Source organism: Rana temporaria, chromosome 6 (genome assembly GCF_905171775.1).
Source record: "Rana temporaria chromosome 6, aRanTem1.1, whole genome shotgun sequence".
Classification (NCBI taxonomy): domain Eukaryota; kingdom Metazoa; phylum Chordata; class Amphibia; order Anura; family Ranidae; genus Rana; species Rana temporaria.
In genome coordinates this window covers 173,540,995-173,561,239 of record NC_053494.1, presented here as the reverse complement: position 1 = coordinate 173,561,239, position 20,245 = coordinate 173,540,995, and the positions used below count along the sequence as shown (strand labels likewise).

At 43.2% G+C, this 20,245-nt stretch overlaps 1 protein-coding gene across 1 annotated transcript in view; it reads right to left on the bottom strand.

Moving 5' to 3' along the window:
- The window catches only part of GALNT3 (polypeptide N-acetylgalactosaminyltransferase 3), an 81,588-nt gene that overhangs the window by 29,249 nt on the left and 32,094 nt on the right, over positions 1-20,245 (bottom strand). The window contains exons 2-4 of the mRNA XM_040357829.1: positions 10,282-10,865; positions 3,565-3,737; positions 969-1,118 (exon numbers count right to left, since the gene is read on the bottom strand). Coding sequence (XP_040213763.1) covers positions 969-1,118; positions 3,565-3,737; positions 10,282-10,778 — 820 coding nt within the window. The 5' untranslated portion in view covers positions 10,779-10,865. The remainder of the gene's footprint in view (positions 1-968; positions 1,119-3,564; positions 3,738-10,281; positions 10,866-20,245) is intronic.

The following is a 20,245-nucleotide window of genomic DNA, read 5'->3' as shown; positions in this document are numbered from 1 at the left end:
GTTGTAACGTCACTCCCAGGAGACCTTGCGCACAGCATCCAATTACGCCTCGTCAGGGAAAAGGAGCGACACGCCCACTCCCCGCAGGGAAGAAGACCCGGAAGTGAGGCTGAAGACAGGTAAGTGTTCAGATCGGAGAAAAAAAACACAACGATAAAGGTATGTATTAAGGCTGCAGACATGATTCGTATGAAGTCAAATTTGAGGGTAAACCTCCGCTTTAAGCCCTGTACACACGATCGGTTTGTCTGATGAAAACGGACCGTGTTCATCAGACAAACCGATCGTGTGTGGGCCCCATCGGTTTGTTTTACCATCGGTGAAAAAAAAATAGAACAGGTTTTAAAATTTTCCTATGGATAAAAAAAAACGATCGTCTGTGTGGAAGTCAATCGGTCAAAAATCTACACATGCTCAGAATTAAGTTGACACATGCTCGGAAGCATTGAACTTTATTTTCTCAGCACGTCGTAGTGTTTTACGTCACTGCGTTTGGACACGGTCGGATTTTTGACCGATGGTGTGTAGGCAACACTGATAAAAGTCACCTTCATCAGATATCCGACGAAAAAATCCATCGGATTAGATTCCATCAGATATCCGATCGTGTGTACAGGGCTTGAGACTTTTGTTCCTCTGGGCCCCTATAGCATCTACATGGTCGATTATACATATATAGATGGGTCTATTCTACTTGTATTTGTGTTGGTATTCCTCTAGGGGCTACAGTTTGCTCAATCAATAGAAAAAACATATGGACAACCTAACTGGTTAGAGACCACCCTGATCTCGGCTGCTACTTTGCACCATTGATTGCAAACTCCTCACTTTCACCAGGCAATCAGGATAAAGCTGACCCCTTCCCAGAGGTATTATGAAAGAAACTTTACTTACTGATTTACTGATTTTAAATTAAGAGAGGAATTACTTTTTTAGATCGCTTTGCAAAACAATCATTCTGTACTCACAATGTGCATCCAAAAAGGTCAATGTGTCCCCTGTTGCTACAGCGGCGCCCAACAGTCTGGCTGAAATAAGCCCCTTTCTTTCTTTTTGTCTGACCACTTTGACAATCTGCAGAGGTTTCACATAGTCGTCCAGCTTATCCTTCAAATAATCTTTCAAAAAACAAAATAAAAAGATGTTAAAGACAAACTTGCAACAAAATGTTAAAAAAATAACATTTCTCATTTAAATCCTGATGTTTTCAAACAATTAAAGTGTCTAAACCAGGGGTGCCCAACCAGTGGTCAGTTGTGGCCCGCGACCTCCTGCTCTGGAATAGAATAGAATACTGTTATTAAAGGTACGTTTATTACTAAAATCACAGTGTATATACGGGCATATCTGTTCTGTAGTGGTTACTGGGCTGCTTTCAACTGATCCGCAGGCGCAGAGAAGTGCACCTGCGGTTTACTTGCACTGAGCCATAGACTTCTATTACCTGCGAGTTTGGTGTGCTTGCCCGCGACCAGTTAACAAGTCGCTTAAGTGGCCCCCGCTCTTCAAAAGGTTGGGCAGCCCTGGTCTAAACCATCCTTTTGTAATATAAAAAGGAATGCTGTAAGGAGGGTTCCTACAACTGTCGCCCTCAGTCCATCACTAACATTCCACATGGTTTGGGGCAAAAGGTCTGGCTCTCAATTTGGCCAATCGGGCTCATCCTCTCTCCCCAGCAAGCCATCTTTCTATGGCCCAAAGGAAGGAAGAGTAAGTTGCCATAAGGATGCCCAAACTGTGCAGCTCCCACCTATTAAAGACAACCTAGAAGGGGAGCTGGTTTGGACCCCCATTCCCCCTTATGTACACCCTGTGCACTGGAGGCTGGGGTACAGTCAGGGGCGGACTGACAACTCATGGGGTCCCCTGAACAATGGGAGATTATGGGGCCCCCGGGCAATAGGAGATTATGGGGTCACACAGTATACACACAGTATACACAATACACACACACAGTATACATACACACAGAATACACATACACACACTGAAAAGGTACTATAGAGGCAGGGCAGCTATAATCTTAAGATTTTTTTAAAAACAGATTTTTACATACTGTCCCTGGTTTTACCGAGGCTGGCAATCCTGATGGGGCCCCCTGGCAGCATGGGGCCCTCGAGCAGTGCACAAATGGTAAGTCCGCCCCTGAGTACAGTAACAGTGAGTGACTGGGTCAAAGCTTCTGTAAAGCTCCCTGGTAGTGATGGTAGGATACCGCCACGTAGCACTCACTGTGACTTACTGGAGATAAGGGAAATAAGACAGAATAAAAATACTCGTCCATTTTCTGATCTAGGTTCCTGTGCCCTAATACGTATATGCTTGATTTTGGGAAATAGACAGTAGGTCCAAGAATCTCTGCATATTTGATGAGTCTCTACGGCTTTATACTCAAATTAAAACCTGCATTTTATGTTTTTATGTTGCTTAATCTTGTCATTGAGGGTTGTGTAACCATCAGTTCATTTGATTGTTTGGCTTTATTTGTATTTTGTGTGTCTTTTCATACTCCAGGTTTGGAAGGGGAGTGCTTAAAACACAACTCTAAAGTTTTAGTACAACGATCTCCCCCGCTGAACTGTTGTGTTCTGACAGGAAAACAGCGCCACGGCCAGCATGGTCAAGCGGCTGACATGCATACTGGCTGAATGTCGGACGGTTTTTATTGAAAGTTACTTTCCTGTAAGTGATCCTATGACCTCTGTTCTCAGCTTCAAAAGGGGCATTGAGAGATGGGGTGTAGACTACATGGGGCATCTCAACAGGAGGCAGAGAAACAACAGTACAACGATTATCTCTGAAATGCTGTGCAGGAAGGGGGGGTGTCAGCACAAGTCTGACCATTGGAGGACAGGTAGGCTTGTGCTAGGAGTGAAAAATATCCCTGCTGGGATGGATGTGCTACCACCAGGGGCGGACTGACTGGGATGGATGTGCTACCACCAGGGGCGGACTGACAACTCATGGGGCCCCCGGGCAATAGAAGATTATGGGGCCCCTGGGCTTACAGATGGCCACCACGCCAGGAGGCAGTGCAGAGGCGGGGCAGCTAAAATCTCTGGATTTTCACATCAAAAGCATGTCGGTTTCGGACATATCAGGGACAGATGTAAAAAAAACATAGATTTTTACATACTGTCCCAGGTTTTACTGAGCCTGGCAACCCTGATGGGGCCCCCTAGTGGCATGGGGCCCTCAGGCAGTGCCCGAGTGACTCAATGGTCAGTCCGTCCCTGACCATACCTTGTGTGGTCAAATTGAAACAGAAAAGCAGGGGGACTGGCATGATCACAGGGAATTTCTCACACAAAAAAAATGCACTTATTTCTTCACTTGTGCGAGTTGTGTCTTTTTTCCCCCAATACAGAGTATAGCTATCAAATATTGTGTTAAATTTAAACCTGGCATTGTGGATCCCCTAAGTAAAGCTATACTCCATTCATCAAAAATACCATAGCAGACTAAACCCCTCTTCTTCAGAGTTATTTAATGTAAATAATTTAAAATACAATATGTTACAATGATGCATAACCAAATTTGTTTTTTAAGGCCCAATCAACTTACCATCTGTGCTGGCATCATCAACCATAATAATTTCTTTGAGAAGAATGGCTGGTGACGTGTATATAACACTGTATACAGTGCGAAGAAGCGTAGACCAGGCCTCATTGTGGAACACAATTATGATGCTAGTCGTCGGCATAGGAGGACATCGCTTAAACTTCTGTTCAATACACCTAAATGGAATAGAACAGAAATAGGAAATTGTATTATGGTTTCTGTATACAGAAGTCAAAAAATAAATAAAAAATCAAACCATAATGTTATTCAAGCATAGTTTTTTTCAGAAATCAAATAAAAGAAATATACAAGACCTTCATGTCTTCATAAATACAGGGAGTGCAGAATTATTAGGCAAATGACTATTTTCACCACATCGTCCTCTTTATGCATGTTGTCTTACTCCAAGCTGTATAAGCTCGAAAGCCTACTACCAATTAAGCATATGAGGTGATGTGCATCTCTGTAATGAGAAGGGGTGTGGTCTAATGACATCAACACCCTATATCAGGTGTGCATAATTATTAGTCAACTTCCTTTCCTTTGGCAAAATGGGTCAAAAGAAGGACTTGACAGGCTCAGAAAAGTCAAAAATAGTGAGATATCTTGCAGAGGGGTGCAGCGCTCTTAAAATTGCAAAGCTTCTGAAGCGTGATCATCGAACAATCAAGCGTTTCATTCAAAATAGTCAACAGGGTCGCAAGAAGCGTGTGGAAAAGGAGCAAAATAACTGCCCATGAACTGAGAAAAGTCAAGCGTGCAGCTGTCAAGATGCCACTTGCCACCAGTTTGGCCATATTTCAGAGCTGCAACATCACTGGAGTGCCCAAAAGCACAAGGTGTGCAATACTCAGAGACATGGCCAAGGTAAGAAAGGCTGAAAGACGACCACCACTGAACAAGACACACAAGCTGAAACGTCAAGACTGGGCCAAGAAATATCTCAAGACTGATTTTTCTAAGGTTTTATGGACTGATGAAATGAGAGTGAGTCTTGATGGGCCAGATGGATGGGCCCGTGGCTGGATTGGTAAAGGGCAGAGAGCTCCAGTCCGACTCAGACGCCAGCAAGGTGGAGGTGGAGTACTGGTTTGGGCTGGTATCATCAAAGATGAGCTTGTGGGGCCTTTTCGGGATGAGGATGGAGTCAAGCTCAACTCCCAGTCCTACTGCCAGTTTCTGGAAGACACCTTCTTCAAGCAGTGGTACAGGAAGAAGTCTGCATCCTTCAAGAAAAACATGATTTTCATGCAGGACAATGCTCCATCACACGCGTCCAAGTACTCCACAGCGTGGCTGGCAAGAAAGGGTATAAAAGAAGAAAAACTAATGACATGGCCTCCTTGTTCACCTGATCTGAACCCCATTGAGAACCTGTGGTCCATCATCAAATGTGAGATTTACAAGGAGGGAAAACAGTACACCTCTCTGAACAGTGTCTGGGAGGCTGTGGTTGCTGCTGCACGCAATGTTGATGGTGAACAGATCAAAACACTGACAGAATCCATGGATGGCAGGCTTTTGAGTGTCCTTGCAAAGAAAGGTGGCTATATTGGTCACCGATTTGTTTTTGTTTTGTTTTTGAATGTCAGAAATGTATATTTGTGAATGTTGAGATGTTATATTGGTTTCACTGGTAAAAATAAATAATTGAAATGGGTATATTTTTTTTTTTTGTTAAGTTGCCTAATAATTATGCACAGTAATAGTCACCTGCACACACAGATATCCCCCTAAAATAGCTAAAACTAAAAACAAACTAAAAACTACTTCCAAAAATATTCAGCTTTGATATTAATGAGTTTTTTGGGTTCATTGAGAACATGGCTGTTGTTCAATAATAAAATTAATCCTCAAAAATACAACTTGCCTAATAATTCTGCACTCCCTGTACAGCAGATTTCATCCATTACTGACTTGTTCTGGATTAGGTGGAATTATCTTTTTAAAAAAGATGATAAAACAGTATAATCCAGTCCACTCCTCAGAGAATGAATTTACCCACCGTGCTATATACTGTAGGATTCTGTATTCATAGTAAAGGATAATATACATCATCTTTTGTAATACTGCTTGAGCCTTGTGCCATCTCAAGGCAAGCAAACACAACTTGGTTTAATGGACCTTATATAAAAGTGCCATCACATGAATACAGATATCTCACCAAGAAACCAAAAGTTGCCAGGTGGTAGTAAAATCCAAGGGTGGCTTTTATAAAATTCTCTTGTAGCCCTCTAGGGATCTCTTGCAAATTGTAGCAAAATGATTTCAGACGTGTCTTTAACCAATCTCAACAAAAACCTTTGTAAAAAGTGAAGCTATATTACAAGCATCCATATTAAGAGTTTAAAAAAGCCTACTTGTCCGGTGCCTCGGCTTCCCATCCTTGCAATGCAAACCACCCATCTTTAAATCTTTTAGCTGCCAGCAGTGGCAGCTGGTGCTCAACATTTTTAGGGGGGCGCAAACAAATGAAAAAAAAAAAAAAAAAAAAAACACGACAATTGCAGCCTCACTGTGCCCATCAAAGGCAGCCACTGTGCCCATCAAAGGCAGCCACTGTGCCCATCAAAGGCAGCCACTGTGCCCATCAAAGGAAGCCACTGTGCCCAGCAAAGGAAGCCACTGTGCCCAGCAAAGGAAGCCACTGTGCCATCAATTGTCACCACTGTGCCATGCCAAACGCAGCCACTGTGCCATGCCATGAATTGTTACCACTGTGCCCACATCAATTGTCCCCACTGTGCCCACATCAATTGTCCCCACTGTGCCCTGTAAAATGCTGCCAGTGAGATTGCCCCCGCCCGGCACTTACCTTTCTGGGGTTCGCCATCCTCCTTCCACGGTCCCTTGATGTCTTCTGCCGCCCTCGATGACGCTTCAGCCAATCAGGTTACTGATAACCAGAATCAGTGAACCTGATTGGCTGAGACGGCCGTCAGTCTTATCCAAGGGACGTAGCCCACTTCGTTCCGAGGATAAGACATCCGGGAGCTGAAGGGCTGTACTGGGAAAGCCTATCAGCCGCTGGCTCTGATGGGCACTTTCAAAAACGCTTTCCTTTTTCAGGCTTGGTTTATTACCAAAGGCTTTGAATATCTAATCCTGAATTCTCCAGGATTCCCAACCAGTTTCTCTGGTTATTCCTACTCTTGTTCAGTTTATTAGTTATGCTTTGCAATCAGCAGTAGGTATTGCATAGAGAAAGCGGATACACTGCATACTACAATTTATTGGCAAGGGTTCCCAATCTTAGCAAGAGGCACTGTGGCAGCCCTGCCCGATTTGTCTGCAAGGTATTGTTGGAGGGTTGAAGGACAGCCAGATAACTAGCATTTTTACAGAAGAAAACAAACAGGACGATGAGGTCAGTATCAAATAAAAATCACTTTATTAAAATAGGCAGCACGCTTACATTGAAATTAGCATGAAACAGAATGGATAAGGAATACCGGAGACCAAGCATTTGAAAAAGAGGGCAAAGTCCCCGGAAATTGACAGCGGTCATCCTCGCATGCAACTGTGAAAGCCGCCACAAATATCCATACACTGAGCTGGCTGGCTCTCTGTTTGCTCAGTAATGCCTATAGACTCACACTGATCACAGCTGCTTGGTCTCAGGTGTTCCCTACACATGCTGTTTCATGCTAACTTCAATTAAAGGGTGCTGCTTATTTTAATAAAGTGACCTCAATGCCCTGCTGTTCATTTTCTTTTACATTGAGGTGATCCTAACCAGATCTTCTGCAAGGAGCTGTAGAGGTTCCAGAGGGGGCCCTTCTCCTGCTCAGCCATCTATTCATTCATCCACTTACCTCATTCCTTCCTCTAACCTGTAGATGGTCTAAAGACAGAGCTTTTTTTCTCAGAAAATAGGTGCAGGAACTCAACCACGACCCTGTTCAGATTTCACAAACAGTAGAAGGGTCTTAAAGGGGCATTAAATACCAGAATTGCATTACATACAGAGTGTAGAGTTCAGGGGGGTTACACACAGAGTGCAGAGCTGTCACTTATAAAAACACAGAAACCAGACTTCTGTGTTTACAAGTGATTGTAGTGAGCAGGCACCAAAGGGTCTGAGCCAGAGGTGGTGGAACTGAGTTCCCCCAAGTTCCCCCTGAAAAAAAGCCCTGTCTAAAGATACAGATGAAAGTTCCAATAGACCAAGTGCACTTGTCCTAGTGTCCTTGTACACTTTGGATTTTTAAAAGGCAGCCTACTAAATTCCCTTGAAGTGTCTCTAAAGCTAAATGGGCCAGATTCACAGAATAAGTACGCCGGAGTATCTGCTGGCGTACTTTCAAATTTGCCACGTCGTATCTTAACTTGTAATTCACAAACAAGATACAACGGCATTTGGCTAAGATCCGACAGGCGTACGGCTTCGTACGCCTTCGGATCTTAGGATGCAATACTTCGGCCGCCGCTGGGTGGAGATCGCGCCATTTTCCGCGTTGGGTATGCAAATTAGCCGATTACGGCGATCCACGAAGGTACGCGCGTTCGTCGCATTCTCTTACGTCGGTTTTTCCCGTCGTAAAGTTAAGTGTGCTATTTAGATGGTGTAAAATTACACCATCCATGTTAAAGTATGGCCGTCGTTCCCACGTCGAATTTAATTTTTTATTTTTTTTGCATATGACGTCCGACAATACGTTATGCACGTCGCCGTTCAAAAAACACGTCGGGCGCCGTAATTTCGCGCAAAGCACGGCGGGAAATTTCCAAACGGAGCATGCGCAGAACGTTCGGCGCGGGAGCGCGCCTAATTTAAATGGTACACGCCCCAATTGAATTAGGCGGGCTTGCGCCGGACGGCTTTACGCTACGCCTCCGCAAGTTTACAGGCAAGTGCTTTGTGAATCAAGCACTTACGCTGAAAACTTGCGGCGGAGTAACGTAAAGGACATACATTACGCCGCCGTAATGAGACGCTAATAAAATACGTTTTGGCTTTAGATAGTCCATCTATTGTGTTGCCTTAACCACTTACCGCCCCGCCCACTGTATATATACGTCCTGTTTTTAAAGATGGATATCTCGGTAACGGCAGCAGCTGCTGCCACAACCGAGGTATCCATCTTTTCAGTGGACGGTCCGGTAAACGATAACGGCGGTCTCCGCGGCGGATTCGCAGCGAGATCGCCGTTATCGGTGGCGGGAGAGGTCCCCCCCCCTATCGCCGCTCTCCCGCGCCCTCCGCCTCCGTCGGTAGCGGCGGAGGAGATCGGGTGCTGCTGCCTAGTGTGTGAGTACTCGAGTGAGGGCAAGATGGCCCCCACCCATCCTCATAGCTTTGCTGGGCGGAAGTGACGTCAAAACGTCAGTCCCGCCCAGCGTCTTAAAGAGACAATTTTTTTGTTGTCATTTTTTTAAATGACAAATTTTCCTTTTTTTTTTCTTGCATTTAAGTCTAAATATGAGATCTGAGGTCTTTTTGACCCCAGATCTCATATTTAAGAGGACCTGTCATGCTTTTTTCTATTACAAGGGATGTTTACATTCCTTGTAATAGGAATAAAAGTGATACATTTTTTTTTATTATTTCAGTGTAAAAAATTATAAAATCAATATTAAATAAGAAAACAAAAATTTTTTTTAAAGCGCCCCATCCCGACGAGCTCGCGCGCAGAAGCGAACACATACGCGAGTAGCGCCCGCATATGAAAACGGTGTTCAAACCACACAAGTGAGGTATCGCCGCGATCGTTAGAGCGAGAGCAATAATTCTAGCCCTAGACCTACTCTGTAGCTCAAAAAATGCAACCTATAGAATTTTTTAAACGTCGCCTATCAAGATTTTTATGGGTAAAAGTTTGACGCCATGCCACGAGCGGGCGCAATTTTTAAGCGCGACATGTTGGGTATCATTTTACTCGACGTAACATTATCTTTCACAATATATAAAAAAAATTGGGCCAAATTTATTGTTGTCTTATTTTTCAATTCAAAAAAGTGAATTTTTTCCAAAAAAAGTGCGCTTGTAAGACCGCTGCGCAAATACGGTGTGACAAGTATTGCGATGACAGTCATTTTATTCTCTAGGGTGTTAGAAAAAAATATATATATAATGTTTGGGGGTTAAGTAATTTTCTAGCAAAAAAAACTGTTTTAGTCTTGTAAACGCCGAATCTGAAAAACACCTTCTGTCCTTAAAGCGGGAGTTCACCCAATTTGTTATTTTTTTCTCTTTTCCCCTTAGCTTCATGCTCATTTTGTCTAGGGGAATCGGCTATTTGTTTTAAAATATGAGCCGTACTTACCGTTTTCGAGATGCATCTTCTCCGTTGCTTCCGGGTATGGGTCTTCAGGAGCGGGCGTTCCTTCTTGATTGACAGTCTTCCGAGAGGCTTCCGACGGTCGCATCCATCGCGTCACCTGTAGCCGAAAGAAGCCGAACGTCGGTGTGGCTCTATACTGCGCCTGCGCACCGACGTTCGGCTTCTTTCGGAAAATCGTGACGCGATGGATGCGACCGTCGGAAGCCTCTCGGAAGACTGTCAATCAAGAAGGAACGCCCAGTCCCGCAGCCCATACCCGGAAGCGGCGGAGAAGATGCATCTCGTAAACGGTAAGTACGGATCATATTTTAAGCTAAGGGGAGCCAAGGGGAAAATGTGTTCTCTATGGGTGAACCTCCGCTTTAAGTGGTTAAAAAAACTAAATAAAATACAATACATGACATGTAACACGACAATACTTAGATGCCAAGCATACTCAGGAGGCCTTGTGTCTGGTCCCAGGTCCCGATGTAATGAAATTCTGTCACTAGCAAAGGCATTGAAACAATGTTTCTTTTCTCCTTGTTCCCTCTCTTCCTCCTCCTTAGGGGTAAGTTTGTCCATTTTAAATGGCTTTCCAGCATCTCCTGGTGCATTCGGATCCTGAGATGGACGCTCAAGTAAAGGCTTAAGTTCTGCTGCTGTGTAATATCCAGGTAAACACCGCCTTTTTCCGTCTTTAAGCTGCTTTTCAGGCGCCTTGATCTGCATTTTTGGCATTGAGTCTTTAATGTTATTTACAGCATCCATTACCATGTCCAACATCTTTTTTTTCCTCACAGGGGAGCCATCACGTGCTGCAAGTTCGTCCATTTCTCGATCAACTACTTCTCTTTGTATTAAGAACACAAAAGCCATAAAAATGAGGGTGATGGCACCGAGCTTCCAGTGCATGAATCGCTGGCCTAGAACCAGCCTTTTAAAGTTTGACATGTTTATTTTTGTGCTCGTCAAACAACGAGGAGAAAATGTAATCTACAGAGTAGCCATTATGTTCAGGGTAACGTCATCTTCCAAGATCTATAAAACAAAGATTTTAAAAAGGACTTAAAATATACAAAGTATCAAAACAAAAAGAAATTGTGAAATCCAACACTCAGGCCAAGGCCCACATCATAATAGTCTGCTGCCAGTGAATGCAGAACTTCAAGTAAAACTCTAGGCAAAACTTTTATTTTGGATAGAGCAAGAGAGGGTTATAACCCGTGTATGGTCTACAGTATTTTTTTGCCATCTTTGTCCCATTGGGGAGATTTACCTTCGCTCCCTGTCCCATAGCCAAACAGCAAGTTAGAGGAAGTCCCTGCAAATTAAAGCATTCTCTTGATGACCCCCAGGTCACCAGAAATGGTGCCCCCGTTGGACGATTTCTCATCTATTACTTTTCTGAGGACAACCCAAAATTTGGGATTTTCTTTTACGTTCACTTTTAATGATGATAAAAACAGGACTAAGGGCCAGATCTACAAAAGGGATACGCAGGCGTATCTGCTGATACGCCGTCGTATCCCTGTTTCTATCTATGCGGCCGATTCATAGAATCAGTTACGCATAGATATCCCTAAGATCCGACATGTGTAATGGAATTACACTGTCGGATCTTGGGATGCAGTACCGCGGCCGCCGCTGGGGGCATTTCTCGTCGAAATCCAGCGTCGGGTATGAAAATTAGCACTTACGGAGATCCACGAAGCTTTTTCCCTTCGTTATTTCTCCGTAAGTGTTAGTTTGCCGTCGCAAAATTAGGGCTGCTTTTACAAAGTGTAAACTTGGTACACCATGTGAAAGTATACCCTTCTTTCCCGAGTCGCTGTCAAATTTTTTTTTCCCCGCCGCATCTCTTTTTTACCCGTCGCGATTCACAAAACTCGGCGCAACGTAAAGCAAAGCACGTCAGGAAAATAGCGTCGGGAGCATGTGTAGTACGTCCGGCGCGGGAGCGCGCCTAATTTAAATGGGACTCGCCCCATTAGATTGGGCACGCCTTGCGCCGGACAGATTTAAGTTACACCGCTGCAAATTTCTAGGTAAGTGCTTTGTGGATCGGGCACTTAGGTAGAAATTTTGCGGCGGTGTAACTTAAATCGGAACATTTAAGTTGCGCCCGCTGGTTGTGGATCTGGCCCTAAGAGAGGGTAAATCCCCCTAATGGGGGCAAAGACAGCAATACAAACTGATGGGGGTTCTAATCCACCTCCACTCTATCCAAAACTAAAAAAATAAATACGTTTTGACTTTCGTTATACTTTCACATGTAACTAAACTGTAAAGACAATTTTCAGCCATTTTCTACAGAGTAGGAAAGAGTCAGGACTTGCTCATTTCAAGGGTCCAAACCCCCGCTCCTTCCCCGCCATCAGGGTTTGATAGGGAAATCATAAAATGGACTAGAAGTGAACTAGAGGACCTTCACAAGCACAGATCGTGTCAGCATCTGCCAAACCAGCTGCTGACAAGACCTGTACTTGTAATGACACGGGAAAAAAATACCATTAAGCCTACATTCACATTGGGAACGTTTGGCACGCGATTTGACATGCCAAATTGGAACTTCAACTTTATTGGAATTTCAAACCCGCCCATAGTGTGAACGAGGGCCAAAGATCCTACAGTCCATTTATACGCTTTTCAATCTCAAGCCCTGTAATTTTTTTGGTGGTCTGTAAAAAAATGTGCTGTCGGTAAATGTTTCATGTTTTGTCAGTAAAAAATGCAGTGGAAGGTAACATGATGGTGAAAACTAGGAGCATGGGCCTCTTGCTCAAGGCGGTTTGGCCGGCGGTCACACGCTGATGTCATCAAATACAATGCAGGACCAATAGTCTTGCATTTTACATGAAGCCAGAGAGAAAAGGGAGTGCCGCTTTAACAAGGAATAAGGTAAGGGAGTGTAAACTGCCATTAATGACTTCTTCTAAAAAAAGGCAGTTGCCTGGCTGTCATGATGAAGTCTTCAATCTGTTGACTCTTAGTCCTGGAACATTTATACAGATTAGGTAGTTTAGCAACTTCGTATAATGAAGTACAGTAGTATGGTTCAGGCCCTTGGACTAAAGTTCAAATATATTTGTCATGGAGCGCCAACCCTCAATGTAAAGTAAAGAAAAGGAGTATGTAATGGATTTGGCGATAAATGGTCTTCTCCAAACAAATGACAATACGTATATGTATTTAAAGATTTATTAATAGAAAAGTGAAAAATCACATTTAGACATAGGACAGTAGGGGAATAACATACACACCCCTACATATAAAACCATAGTATAGTATAGTTTATATATTATATACACACATACATACATACATACATATATACATACACACACACACACACACACACACACACACACAGCATAACAAATAGAGATGTTACATTGAAGTAGCCAACATGTTTTGCGGTCTGTGTATCCGCTTCTTCAGGGCTTGCTTGGTAACTAAATCATAATCTATATTTGAACAGAACATAAATACACATATAAAATGTCTTTGTACATATATAGCTCCATATGCCTTGAGAATAGATAAAAAAAAAAAAAAAAAAAAAGGAGGGAAAGGAAAAAAAGGAAAAGACATTTCTATGTGTGTTTATGTTCTGTTCAAATATAGATTAGGATTTAGTTACGAGCCAAGCAAGCCCTGAAGAAGCGGATACACATACCTCAAAACATGTTGGCTACTTCAATGCAAGATCTCCATTTGTTATGCTGTGTATATACATACATACATATACACTATGGGCCAGATTCACAGAGACTTACGACGGCGTATTTCCAGATACGCCGTCGTAAGTCTGATTGGGCGCCGTCGTATCTATGTGCCTGCTTCTTAGAATCAGTTACGCATAGATTTCCATAAGATCCGACCGGCGTAAGTCTCTTACACCGTCGTATCTTAGGCTGCATATTTACGCTGGCCGCTAGGTGGCGCTTCCGTCGATTTCAGCAAGGAATATGCAAATTAGGTAGATACGCCGATTCACAAACGTACGTCCGCCCGGCGCATTTGTTTACGTTAGGCTTTTTTCCGGCGTAAAGTTACCCCTGGGTCAGGCGCAGCCAATGTTAAGTATGGCCGTCGTTCCCGCGTCAAAATTTAATTTTTTTTACGTTGTTTGCGTAAGTCGTTCGCGAATAGGGCTGGACGTAATTTACGTTCACTTCGAAAGCATGACGATTTGCCGACATCATTTGGAGCATGCGCACTGGGATATGTCCACGGACGGCGCATGCGCCGTTCGTTAAAAACGTCAAAAACGTGGGGTCACTACTATTTTACATAGTACACCCCCCCAACCAGCCTATTTTTAATTAGGCGGGCTTACGCCGGCCCAGTTACACTGCGCCGCCGTAAGTTTAAGCGCAAGTTCTATGTGAATACACAACTTGCTGCTCAAACTTACGGCGGCGTAGTGCATCTGAGATATGCTACGCCCGCCTAAAGATAGGCGATTCTACCTGAATCTGGCCCTATGATTTTATATGTAGGGGTGTGTATGTTATTCTCCTACTGGCCTATGTCTATATGTGATTTTTCACTTTGCTAATAAATTATTAAATATTAAAAAGTATTGTTATTTGTCTGGAGGAGACCATTTAACGCCCAAATACATTACATTCTCCTTTTGATTAGGTAGTTTAGCTTCACTCAGACATCACTGACTTCATACTTCTGTGACTGAAAGTACTGAAGCCAAAAGACAGCCAAGCAAATAGTATTTCCAGAGTTCAGCAATGGCAGCCTACATATTTATTTCATGGAAAGTGTATATAGGTAGACATTAATGAAGTGAATAAGTAAATACCGTAAGTTATACCTCAAGTTATTAGGAAGCTAAAGCAAGTTAAACCTTCTAGATCAGCATTTCCCCATAAGCCACCCTTTAACATTTATTAAAATAAAGTTTTCAGTGATTCATGTGAAAGTCATGAAGCGTATTAATTCCCAGAATAAGATAGTTGCATGACCGTGACAACCCATTATATACAGAAGGAATACACTGAATAAACAGGTGTGGCCATTTAGCGCCGCTCCACATCTGCTCTACAAAATGCTACGCCGAGTGTAGACTGGTATGACCTTTATAATGACTGAATTTGCAGTAATTAAAGAACACAAGCCTCCCTAATATATGATTAGCGTGAAAAAAAAAATGCAGTTCTGTATATTTTTGGCTTTTAGACACAGCAAAAAAAAACTGCTGCAATCTGGAACAAGAATTCAGCTGTGTGGAACCACCAGAGAAGAAAATTTACAAGAAACAATAAGGTTGGCCCAACATGTAAAATTCAAAATATTAAATGACATTACCAACCTCATCTCAAAATATCACCCAAACCGTCCACTTCGCTCTTCCCAAGACCACCTACTCTCTAGCGCCCTCGTTACCTTCTCCCATGCCCACCTCCAAGAGAATTTCCTCCTCCGAAACTCGCTACCCTAATCTGTCCTCCTATCACATCCTCCTTTAGTTTAGGCGATCCCTGAAATTTCATCTCTTCAGAGAAGACTATCCCACCTTCACCTCATCCTTCACAGTTATTACCATTTGAACCACTTGTTCCTTCCTTTTACATTCATAGCTTTGACCAAGCACTGACATTACAGTGCGAAACGCGTCAGCTATACACCCTACTGCCTGCTGTGTTTTGTAGTGCTCCATTTTCTTTTATTATTAAAGGCCACCTTTTTAAGGATTTTGTGGAAGCGCGGCTGTCCAAATTTTTTCTTTTCTCTCTTTAAGTATACCTCCTCATTGGCTACGACAGCAGCAGGTGCTATTGGCTCCAAAGTCAATGAGGAGATAGGGGGGTGGGGTTCAAGCCTCGGCTCTGTGTTTGAATGGACACACAGAGCTGTGGCTCAGCTCAGATTCCCCCCCCCCCCTAGCAAGCTGCTGGTTGTTGGGGAACTTGGCAGGAGGGAAGGGCCAGAAGCTCAGACGAAAGACCAGAGAAGAGGAGGATCTGGGTTGCTCTGTGCAAAACCACTACACAGGGCAGGTAAGGATGACATGTTCAGTATTTAACCAAAAAGCTTTAGTACCACTTTAAACAATGTCTCTGTTGATTGGGCATTAAAACGTAGGTATAGCCAACATTTCTTTTTGGATAGCGAAGAATTAAAACCCACATCAGGTTACTCGTTAATGTCCATGCTGAGGAGATTTCCCTTCACTCCCCTTCCTAAAAATGTAAGATTATGCCAGGGAAATCAACAAACTGAGAAGAAATCCATCTTAGACGGTTGTCATCAGAACATTAAAAGAAAAAAGTGGGGTTGGGACTTTGTATGAGGCATGTGGTATGCACCACCACAGGCCTCCATCCCTGTAAGGGTTTAAAAAAATGGAGGGTTGGGACTTTAAATGAGATGCGATTATAGCAATATGCGATTAAATATATATATATGGAAAATATAAAAAATTGTTTCCATAATTTTTGAGCCTGGTCATTATGGAAACAATTTTTTATATTTTCCATATATATACTTAAATCGCATATTGCTATGAATCGCATCTCATTTAAAGTCCCAACCCTCCATGTTTTTAAGTCATCAGAACATTTGTCCCTACTGCAAGATTTTTCTTCAATTCAGCCTCGTGGAAAAAAAAAAAAAAAAATGATGTAGGCACTCCCCTTACTTTCTGTTTCAGGCCCCATACACACGTCCGAGGAACTCGATGTGCCAAACACGTCGAGTTCAGTGTGGAAGCCGCCGAGATCTCGGCGGGCCGACTTTCCTCATTAAACAACGAGGAAATAGAGAACATGTTCTCTTTTCGGCCCGACAGGATCTCGTCGGCTTCCTCGCTGAAAAGTGTACACACGACCGGGTTTCTCGGCAGAATCCAGCTCCGACCGAGTTTCTGGCTGAATTCTGCCGAGAAACTCGGTCGTGTGTATGGGGCCTTAGGGATGACGTTGACCAAGCCAAATCCCCCCCCACCCCCCAAATCCCCCCTATCACAAATCCCCCCCAATCATCCCTGCTAGTACAAATCCCCCATACACCACCTCCCCCTCCAAAAAAAAAAAAAAAAAAAAAAAAAAGAAGTACAGATCCCCTCCCATATTACACTTTCTAGCAAATTCCCTCTCCTAGCACAAATCTTCTTTCCCCATCCCAACACATATCCCCTCAATTCACTACTCCTAAGGCCCCTTTCAGACTGGGGCGGGAGCCATGGTGGCGGTATAACGCCGCTAAAAATAGCGGCGCTATACCGCCGGCATTGCCGCGGGAATCAGCCGCTAGCGGTGCGGTATTAACCCCCGCTAGCGGCCGATAAAGGGTTAATACCGCCCGCAATGGGAAGAAGCGGTGTACATGCCGCTCCTCTCACCGCTCCAAAGATGATGCTTACAGGAGATTTTTTTGTCTCCCGCCAGCGCATCGCCTCAGTGTGAAAGCCCTCGGGCTTTCACATTGAGTCTGCAGTGAAGGAGTTTTTCAGGCGGGAAAGCAGCGCTATTTTTAGCGCTGTACCGCCTGAAAAACTCCTCAATGTGAAAGGGGCCTTACACACCTCCCTAAATTTCCCCTCCTAGAACAATTCTTATCCCCTGCCACCCCAGCTGTCCCCCTCTCAAAACAAATACCCCTCCCCTCAACCTCCTTCTGGTGCCCCCAAACTCACAGTGCCCCGTCCCTCTTGCCCACCCCTTGTCCCAGCCCTGTCCCTAGACGATACACAGGCCACAATTAAAACACGACAGAAGTTCTAATCCCGTAACATTTCATCCAAAACAAAAAGTTTTGCCTTTACATATGCGCAAGAAAGATATTAAACCTTGTACAGTGCCTTGAAGTATTCATAACCCAGGAAATGTTCCACATTGTCATGTTACAACCAAAAATTATAATGTATTTTATTGGGGATTTTATGTGATAGACCAAAACAAATTGGCACATATTTGTGAAGAGGAAGGGAAATAATAAAATGGTTAGACATTTTTTTTACCAATAAATATGTGAAAAAGTGTGGCGTGAATTTGTATTCAATCCACCAGCGCCCCCCCGTGTCAATGCTTTGTAGAACCACCTTTCGCTGCAAATTACAGCTGCCAGTATTTTGCACATCTAGAGAGTGACATTTTTACCCATACTTTGCAAAATATCTCAAGCTCTGTCAGATTGGATGGAGAGCATCTGTGAACTGCAATTTTTAAGTCTTGCCACAGAGTCTCAATTGGATTTAGGTCTGGCCTTTGACTGGGCCATTCTAACACATGAATATGCTTTTATCTGTACCAGTTCATTGTATCTCTGGCTGTATGTTTAGGATCGTTGTCCTGCTGGAAGGAGAACCTCCACCCCAGTCTCAAGTCTTTTGCAGTTTTCTTCTAAGATTGCCCTGTATTTCGCTCCATCCATCTTCCCAGTCACTGCTGAAGAAAAGCATCCCCATAACATGATGCTGCCACCACCATGTTTCACGGTGGGGATGGTGTGCATTGTTAGTTGTTCGCCACACATAGTATTTTGCTTTTAGGCCAAAAAGTTGAATTTTGCCCTCATCTGACCAGAGCACCATCTTCTATGTTTGCCGTGTCCCCCAAATGGCTTCTCGCAAAATTGCAAATGGGACTTCTTACGGTTTTCTTTCAACAATTACTTTCTTGCCACTCTTCTATAAAGGCCAGATTTGTGGAGTGCACGACTAATAGTTGTTGTGTGGACAGATTCTCTCACCTGAGCTGTGGATCTCTGCAGCTCCTCCAGAGTTACCATGGGCCTCTTGGCTGTTTCTCTGATTAATGCTCTTCTTGTCCAGCCTGTCCGTTTAGTTGGATGGCCATGTCCTGGTAGGTTTTCATTTGTGCCATACTCTTTTCCATTTTCAGATGATGAATTGAACAGAGCTCCGTGAGATGTTCAAAGCTTGGGATAGTTTTTTTTTTTTATATATATAACCTATCCCTGCTTTAAATTTCTCCATAACTTTATCCCTGACCAGTCTGGTGTGTTCCCTGGCCTTCATGATGAAGTTTGTTCACCAAGGATCTCTAACAAACCTCCGAGGGCTTTACAGAACAGCTGTATTTATGCTGGGATTAAATTACACACAGGTGAACTCTATTTACCAATTAGGTGACTTCTGAAGGCAATTGTTTTCACTAGATTTTAGTTAGGGGTATAGTACAGTGGGCTGAATACAAAATGCAGGCCACACTTTCCAGATGTTTATTTGTACAAAAAAAAAAAACACATTTATCATTTTCCTTCCACTTTGTGTTGAGCTATCACATAAAATCCCAATAAAAACACATTAACGTTTTCAGTTGCAACATGAATAGAATACACAATGTGGAATATTTCAAGGGGTATGAATACTTTAAGGCACTGTAAATGTATTCTTCCATCAGCGCAACGCTCATTAAAAATTCAATCAGAATTTCACCTTCAGGGTGTCAGGTTGCTCAGCAAACAGTAAATGGCCTCCAGCACATACAAGACAAGATTTTTGGCAAAGTATATTGTCGGTGCTTTGTACAAAAAAGAATACAGCAAGGTGAGCTAAAATCAGAAATGTGGATTAGCGCTGTGTAAATTGAAGGCGCTATAAAAGTGCCTGTAACATATAAATCTATTACACTGGAGAAGAATTGTAAAATGCTCTTTAACAAAACTAGACTCACCTATGCGTTTTAGCCAAGAAATTTGACTCTTAGCTTCTGTTTGATCTGCAACTGCCATAGCGCTGCACATGTGATCAGTTATGACACCGCCAGTTGATGGTTTGACAGTTTGGTTGAGAGCACAAGCAAATGTGAAAGTTCCCGGCATGCCAGAAATTATAAAGTTTTTTTTTTTTTTTTAATCCGCAAAATTAATGGGTTTAGTTCCGCTTTAACTGAGATCAAAACAGATAATGGGGACATTAATAGAACCAATGTTTGTCCCAATTCAAATTTTAATTTGGTGCTTTTACCCTGGAACCTTATGTAACACATTTAGACGAAAACTGCATCAAAGATAGAGCAAGCAGGGCTTTTTATATACACACGGTTTTATTTTGTTTGTATATAAAATGTACAAATCATACATGAAATGCCCTGTGCATCAGGGCATTGTATGAAAAATGACAGACATTTTACATAAACCCTAAAACATGCATTCACCATGTATCTGTCTTCTTCAAACTAAATTGTGAAGTACCGTATTTATGGGCGTATATCGCGCACTATTTTCCCCTTAAAATAAGGGGAAAATCATGGGTGCGCGATATACGCCGATAGCCGCTTCCCGCGCTCAGTTTGAAATCCTGCGCCGACATATACCGAGTGCAGTACACTCGGGTACATTCGGCTAGTCTCGGCTTCGCTCGTGCTCACGCATAAACGTCACAGAGCGTGAGCGACGCCGAGCCTTGCCGAATGTACCCGAGTGTACTGCACTCG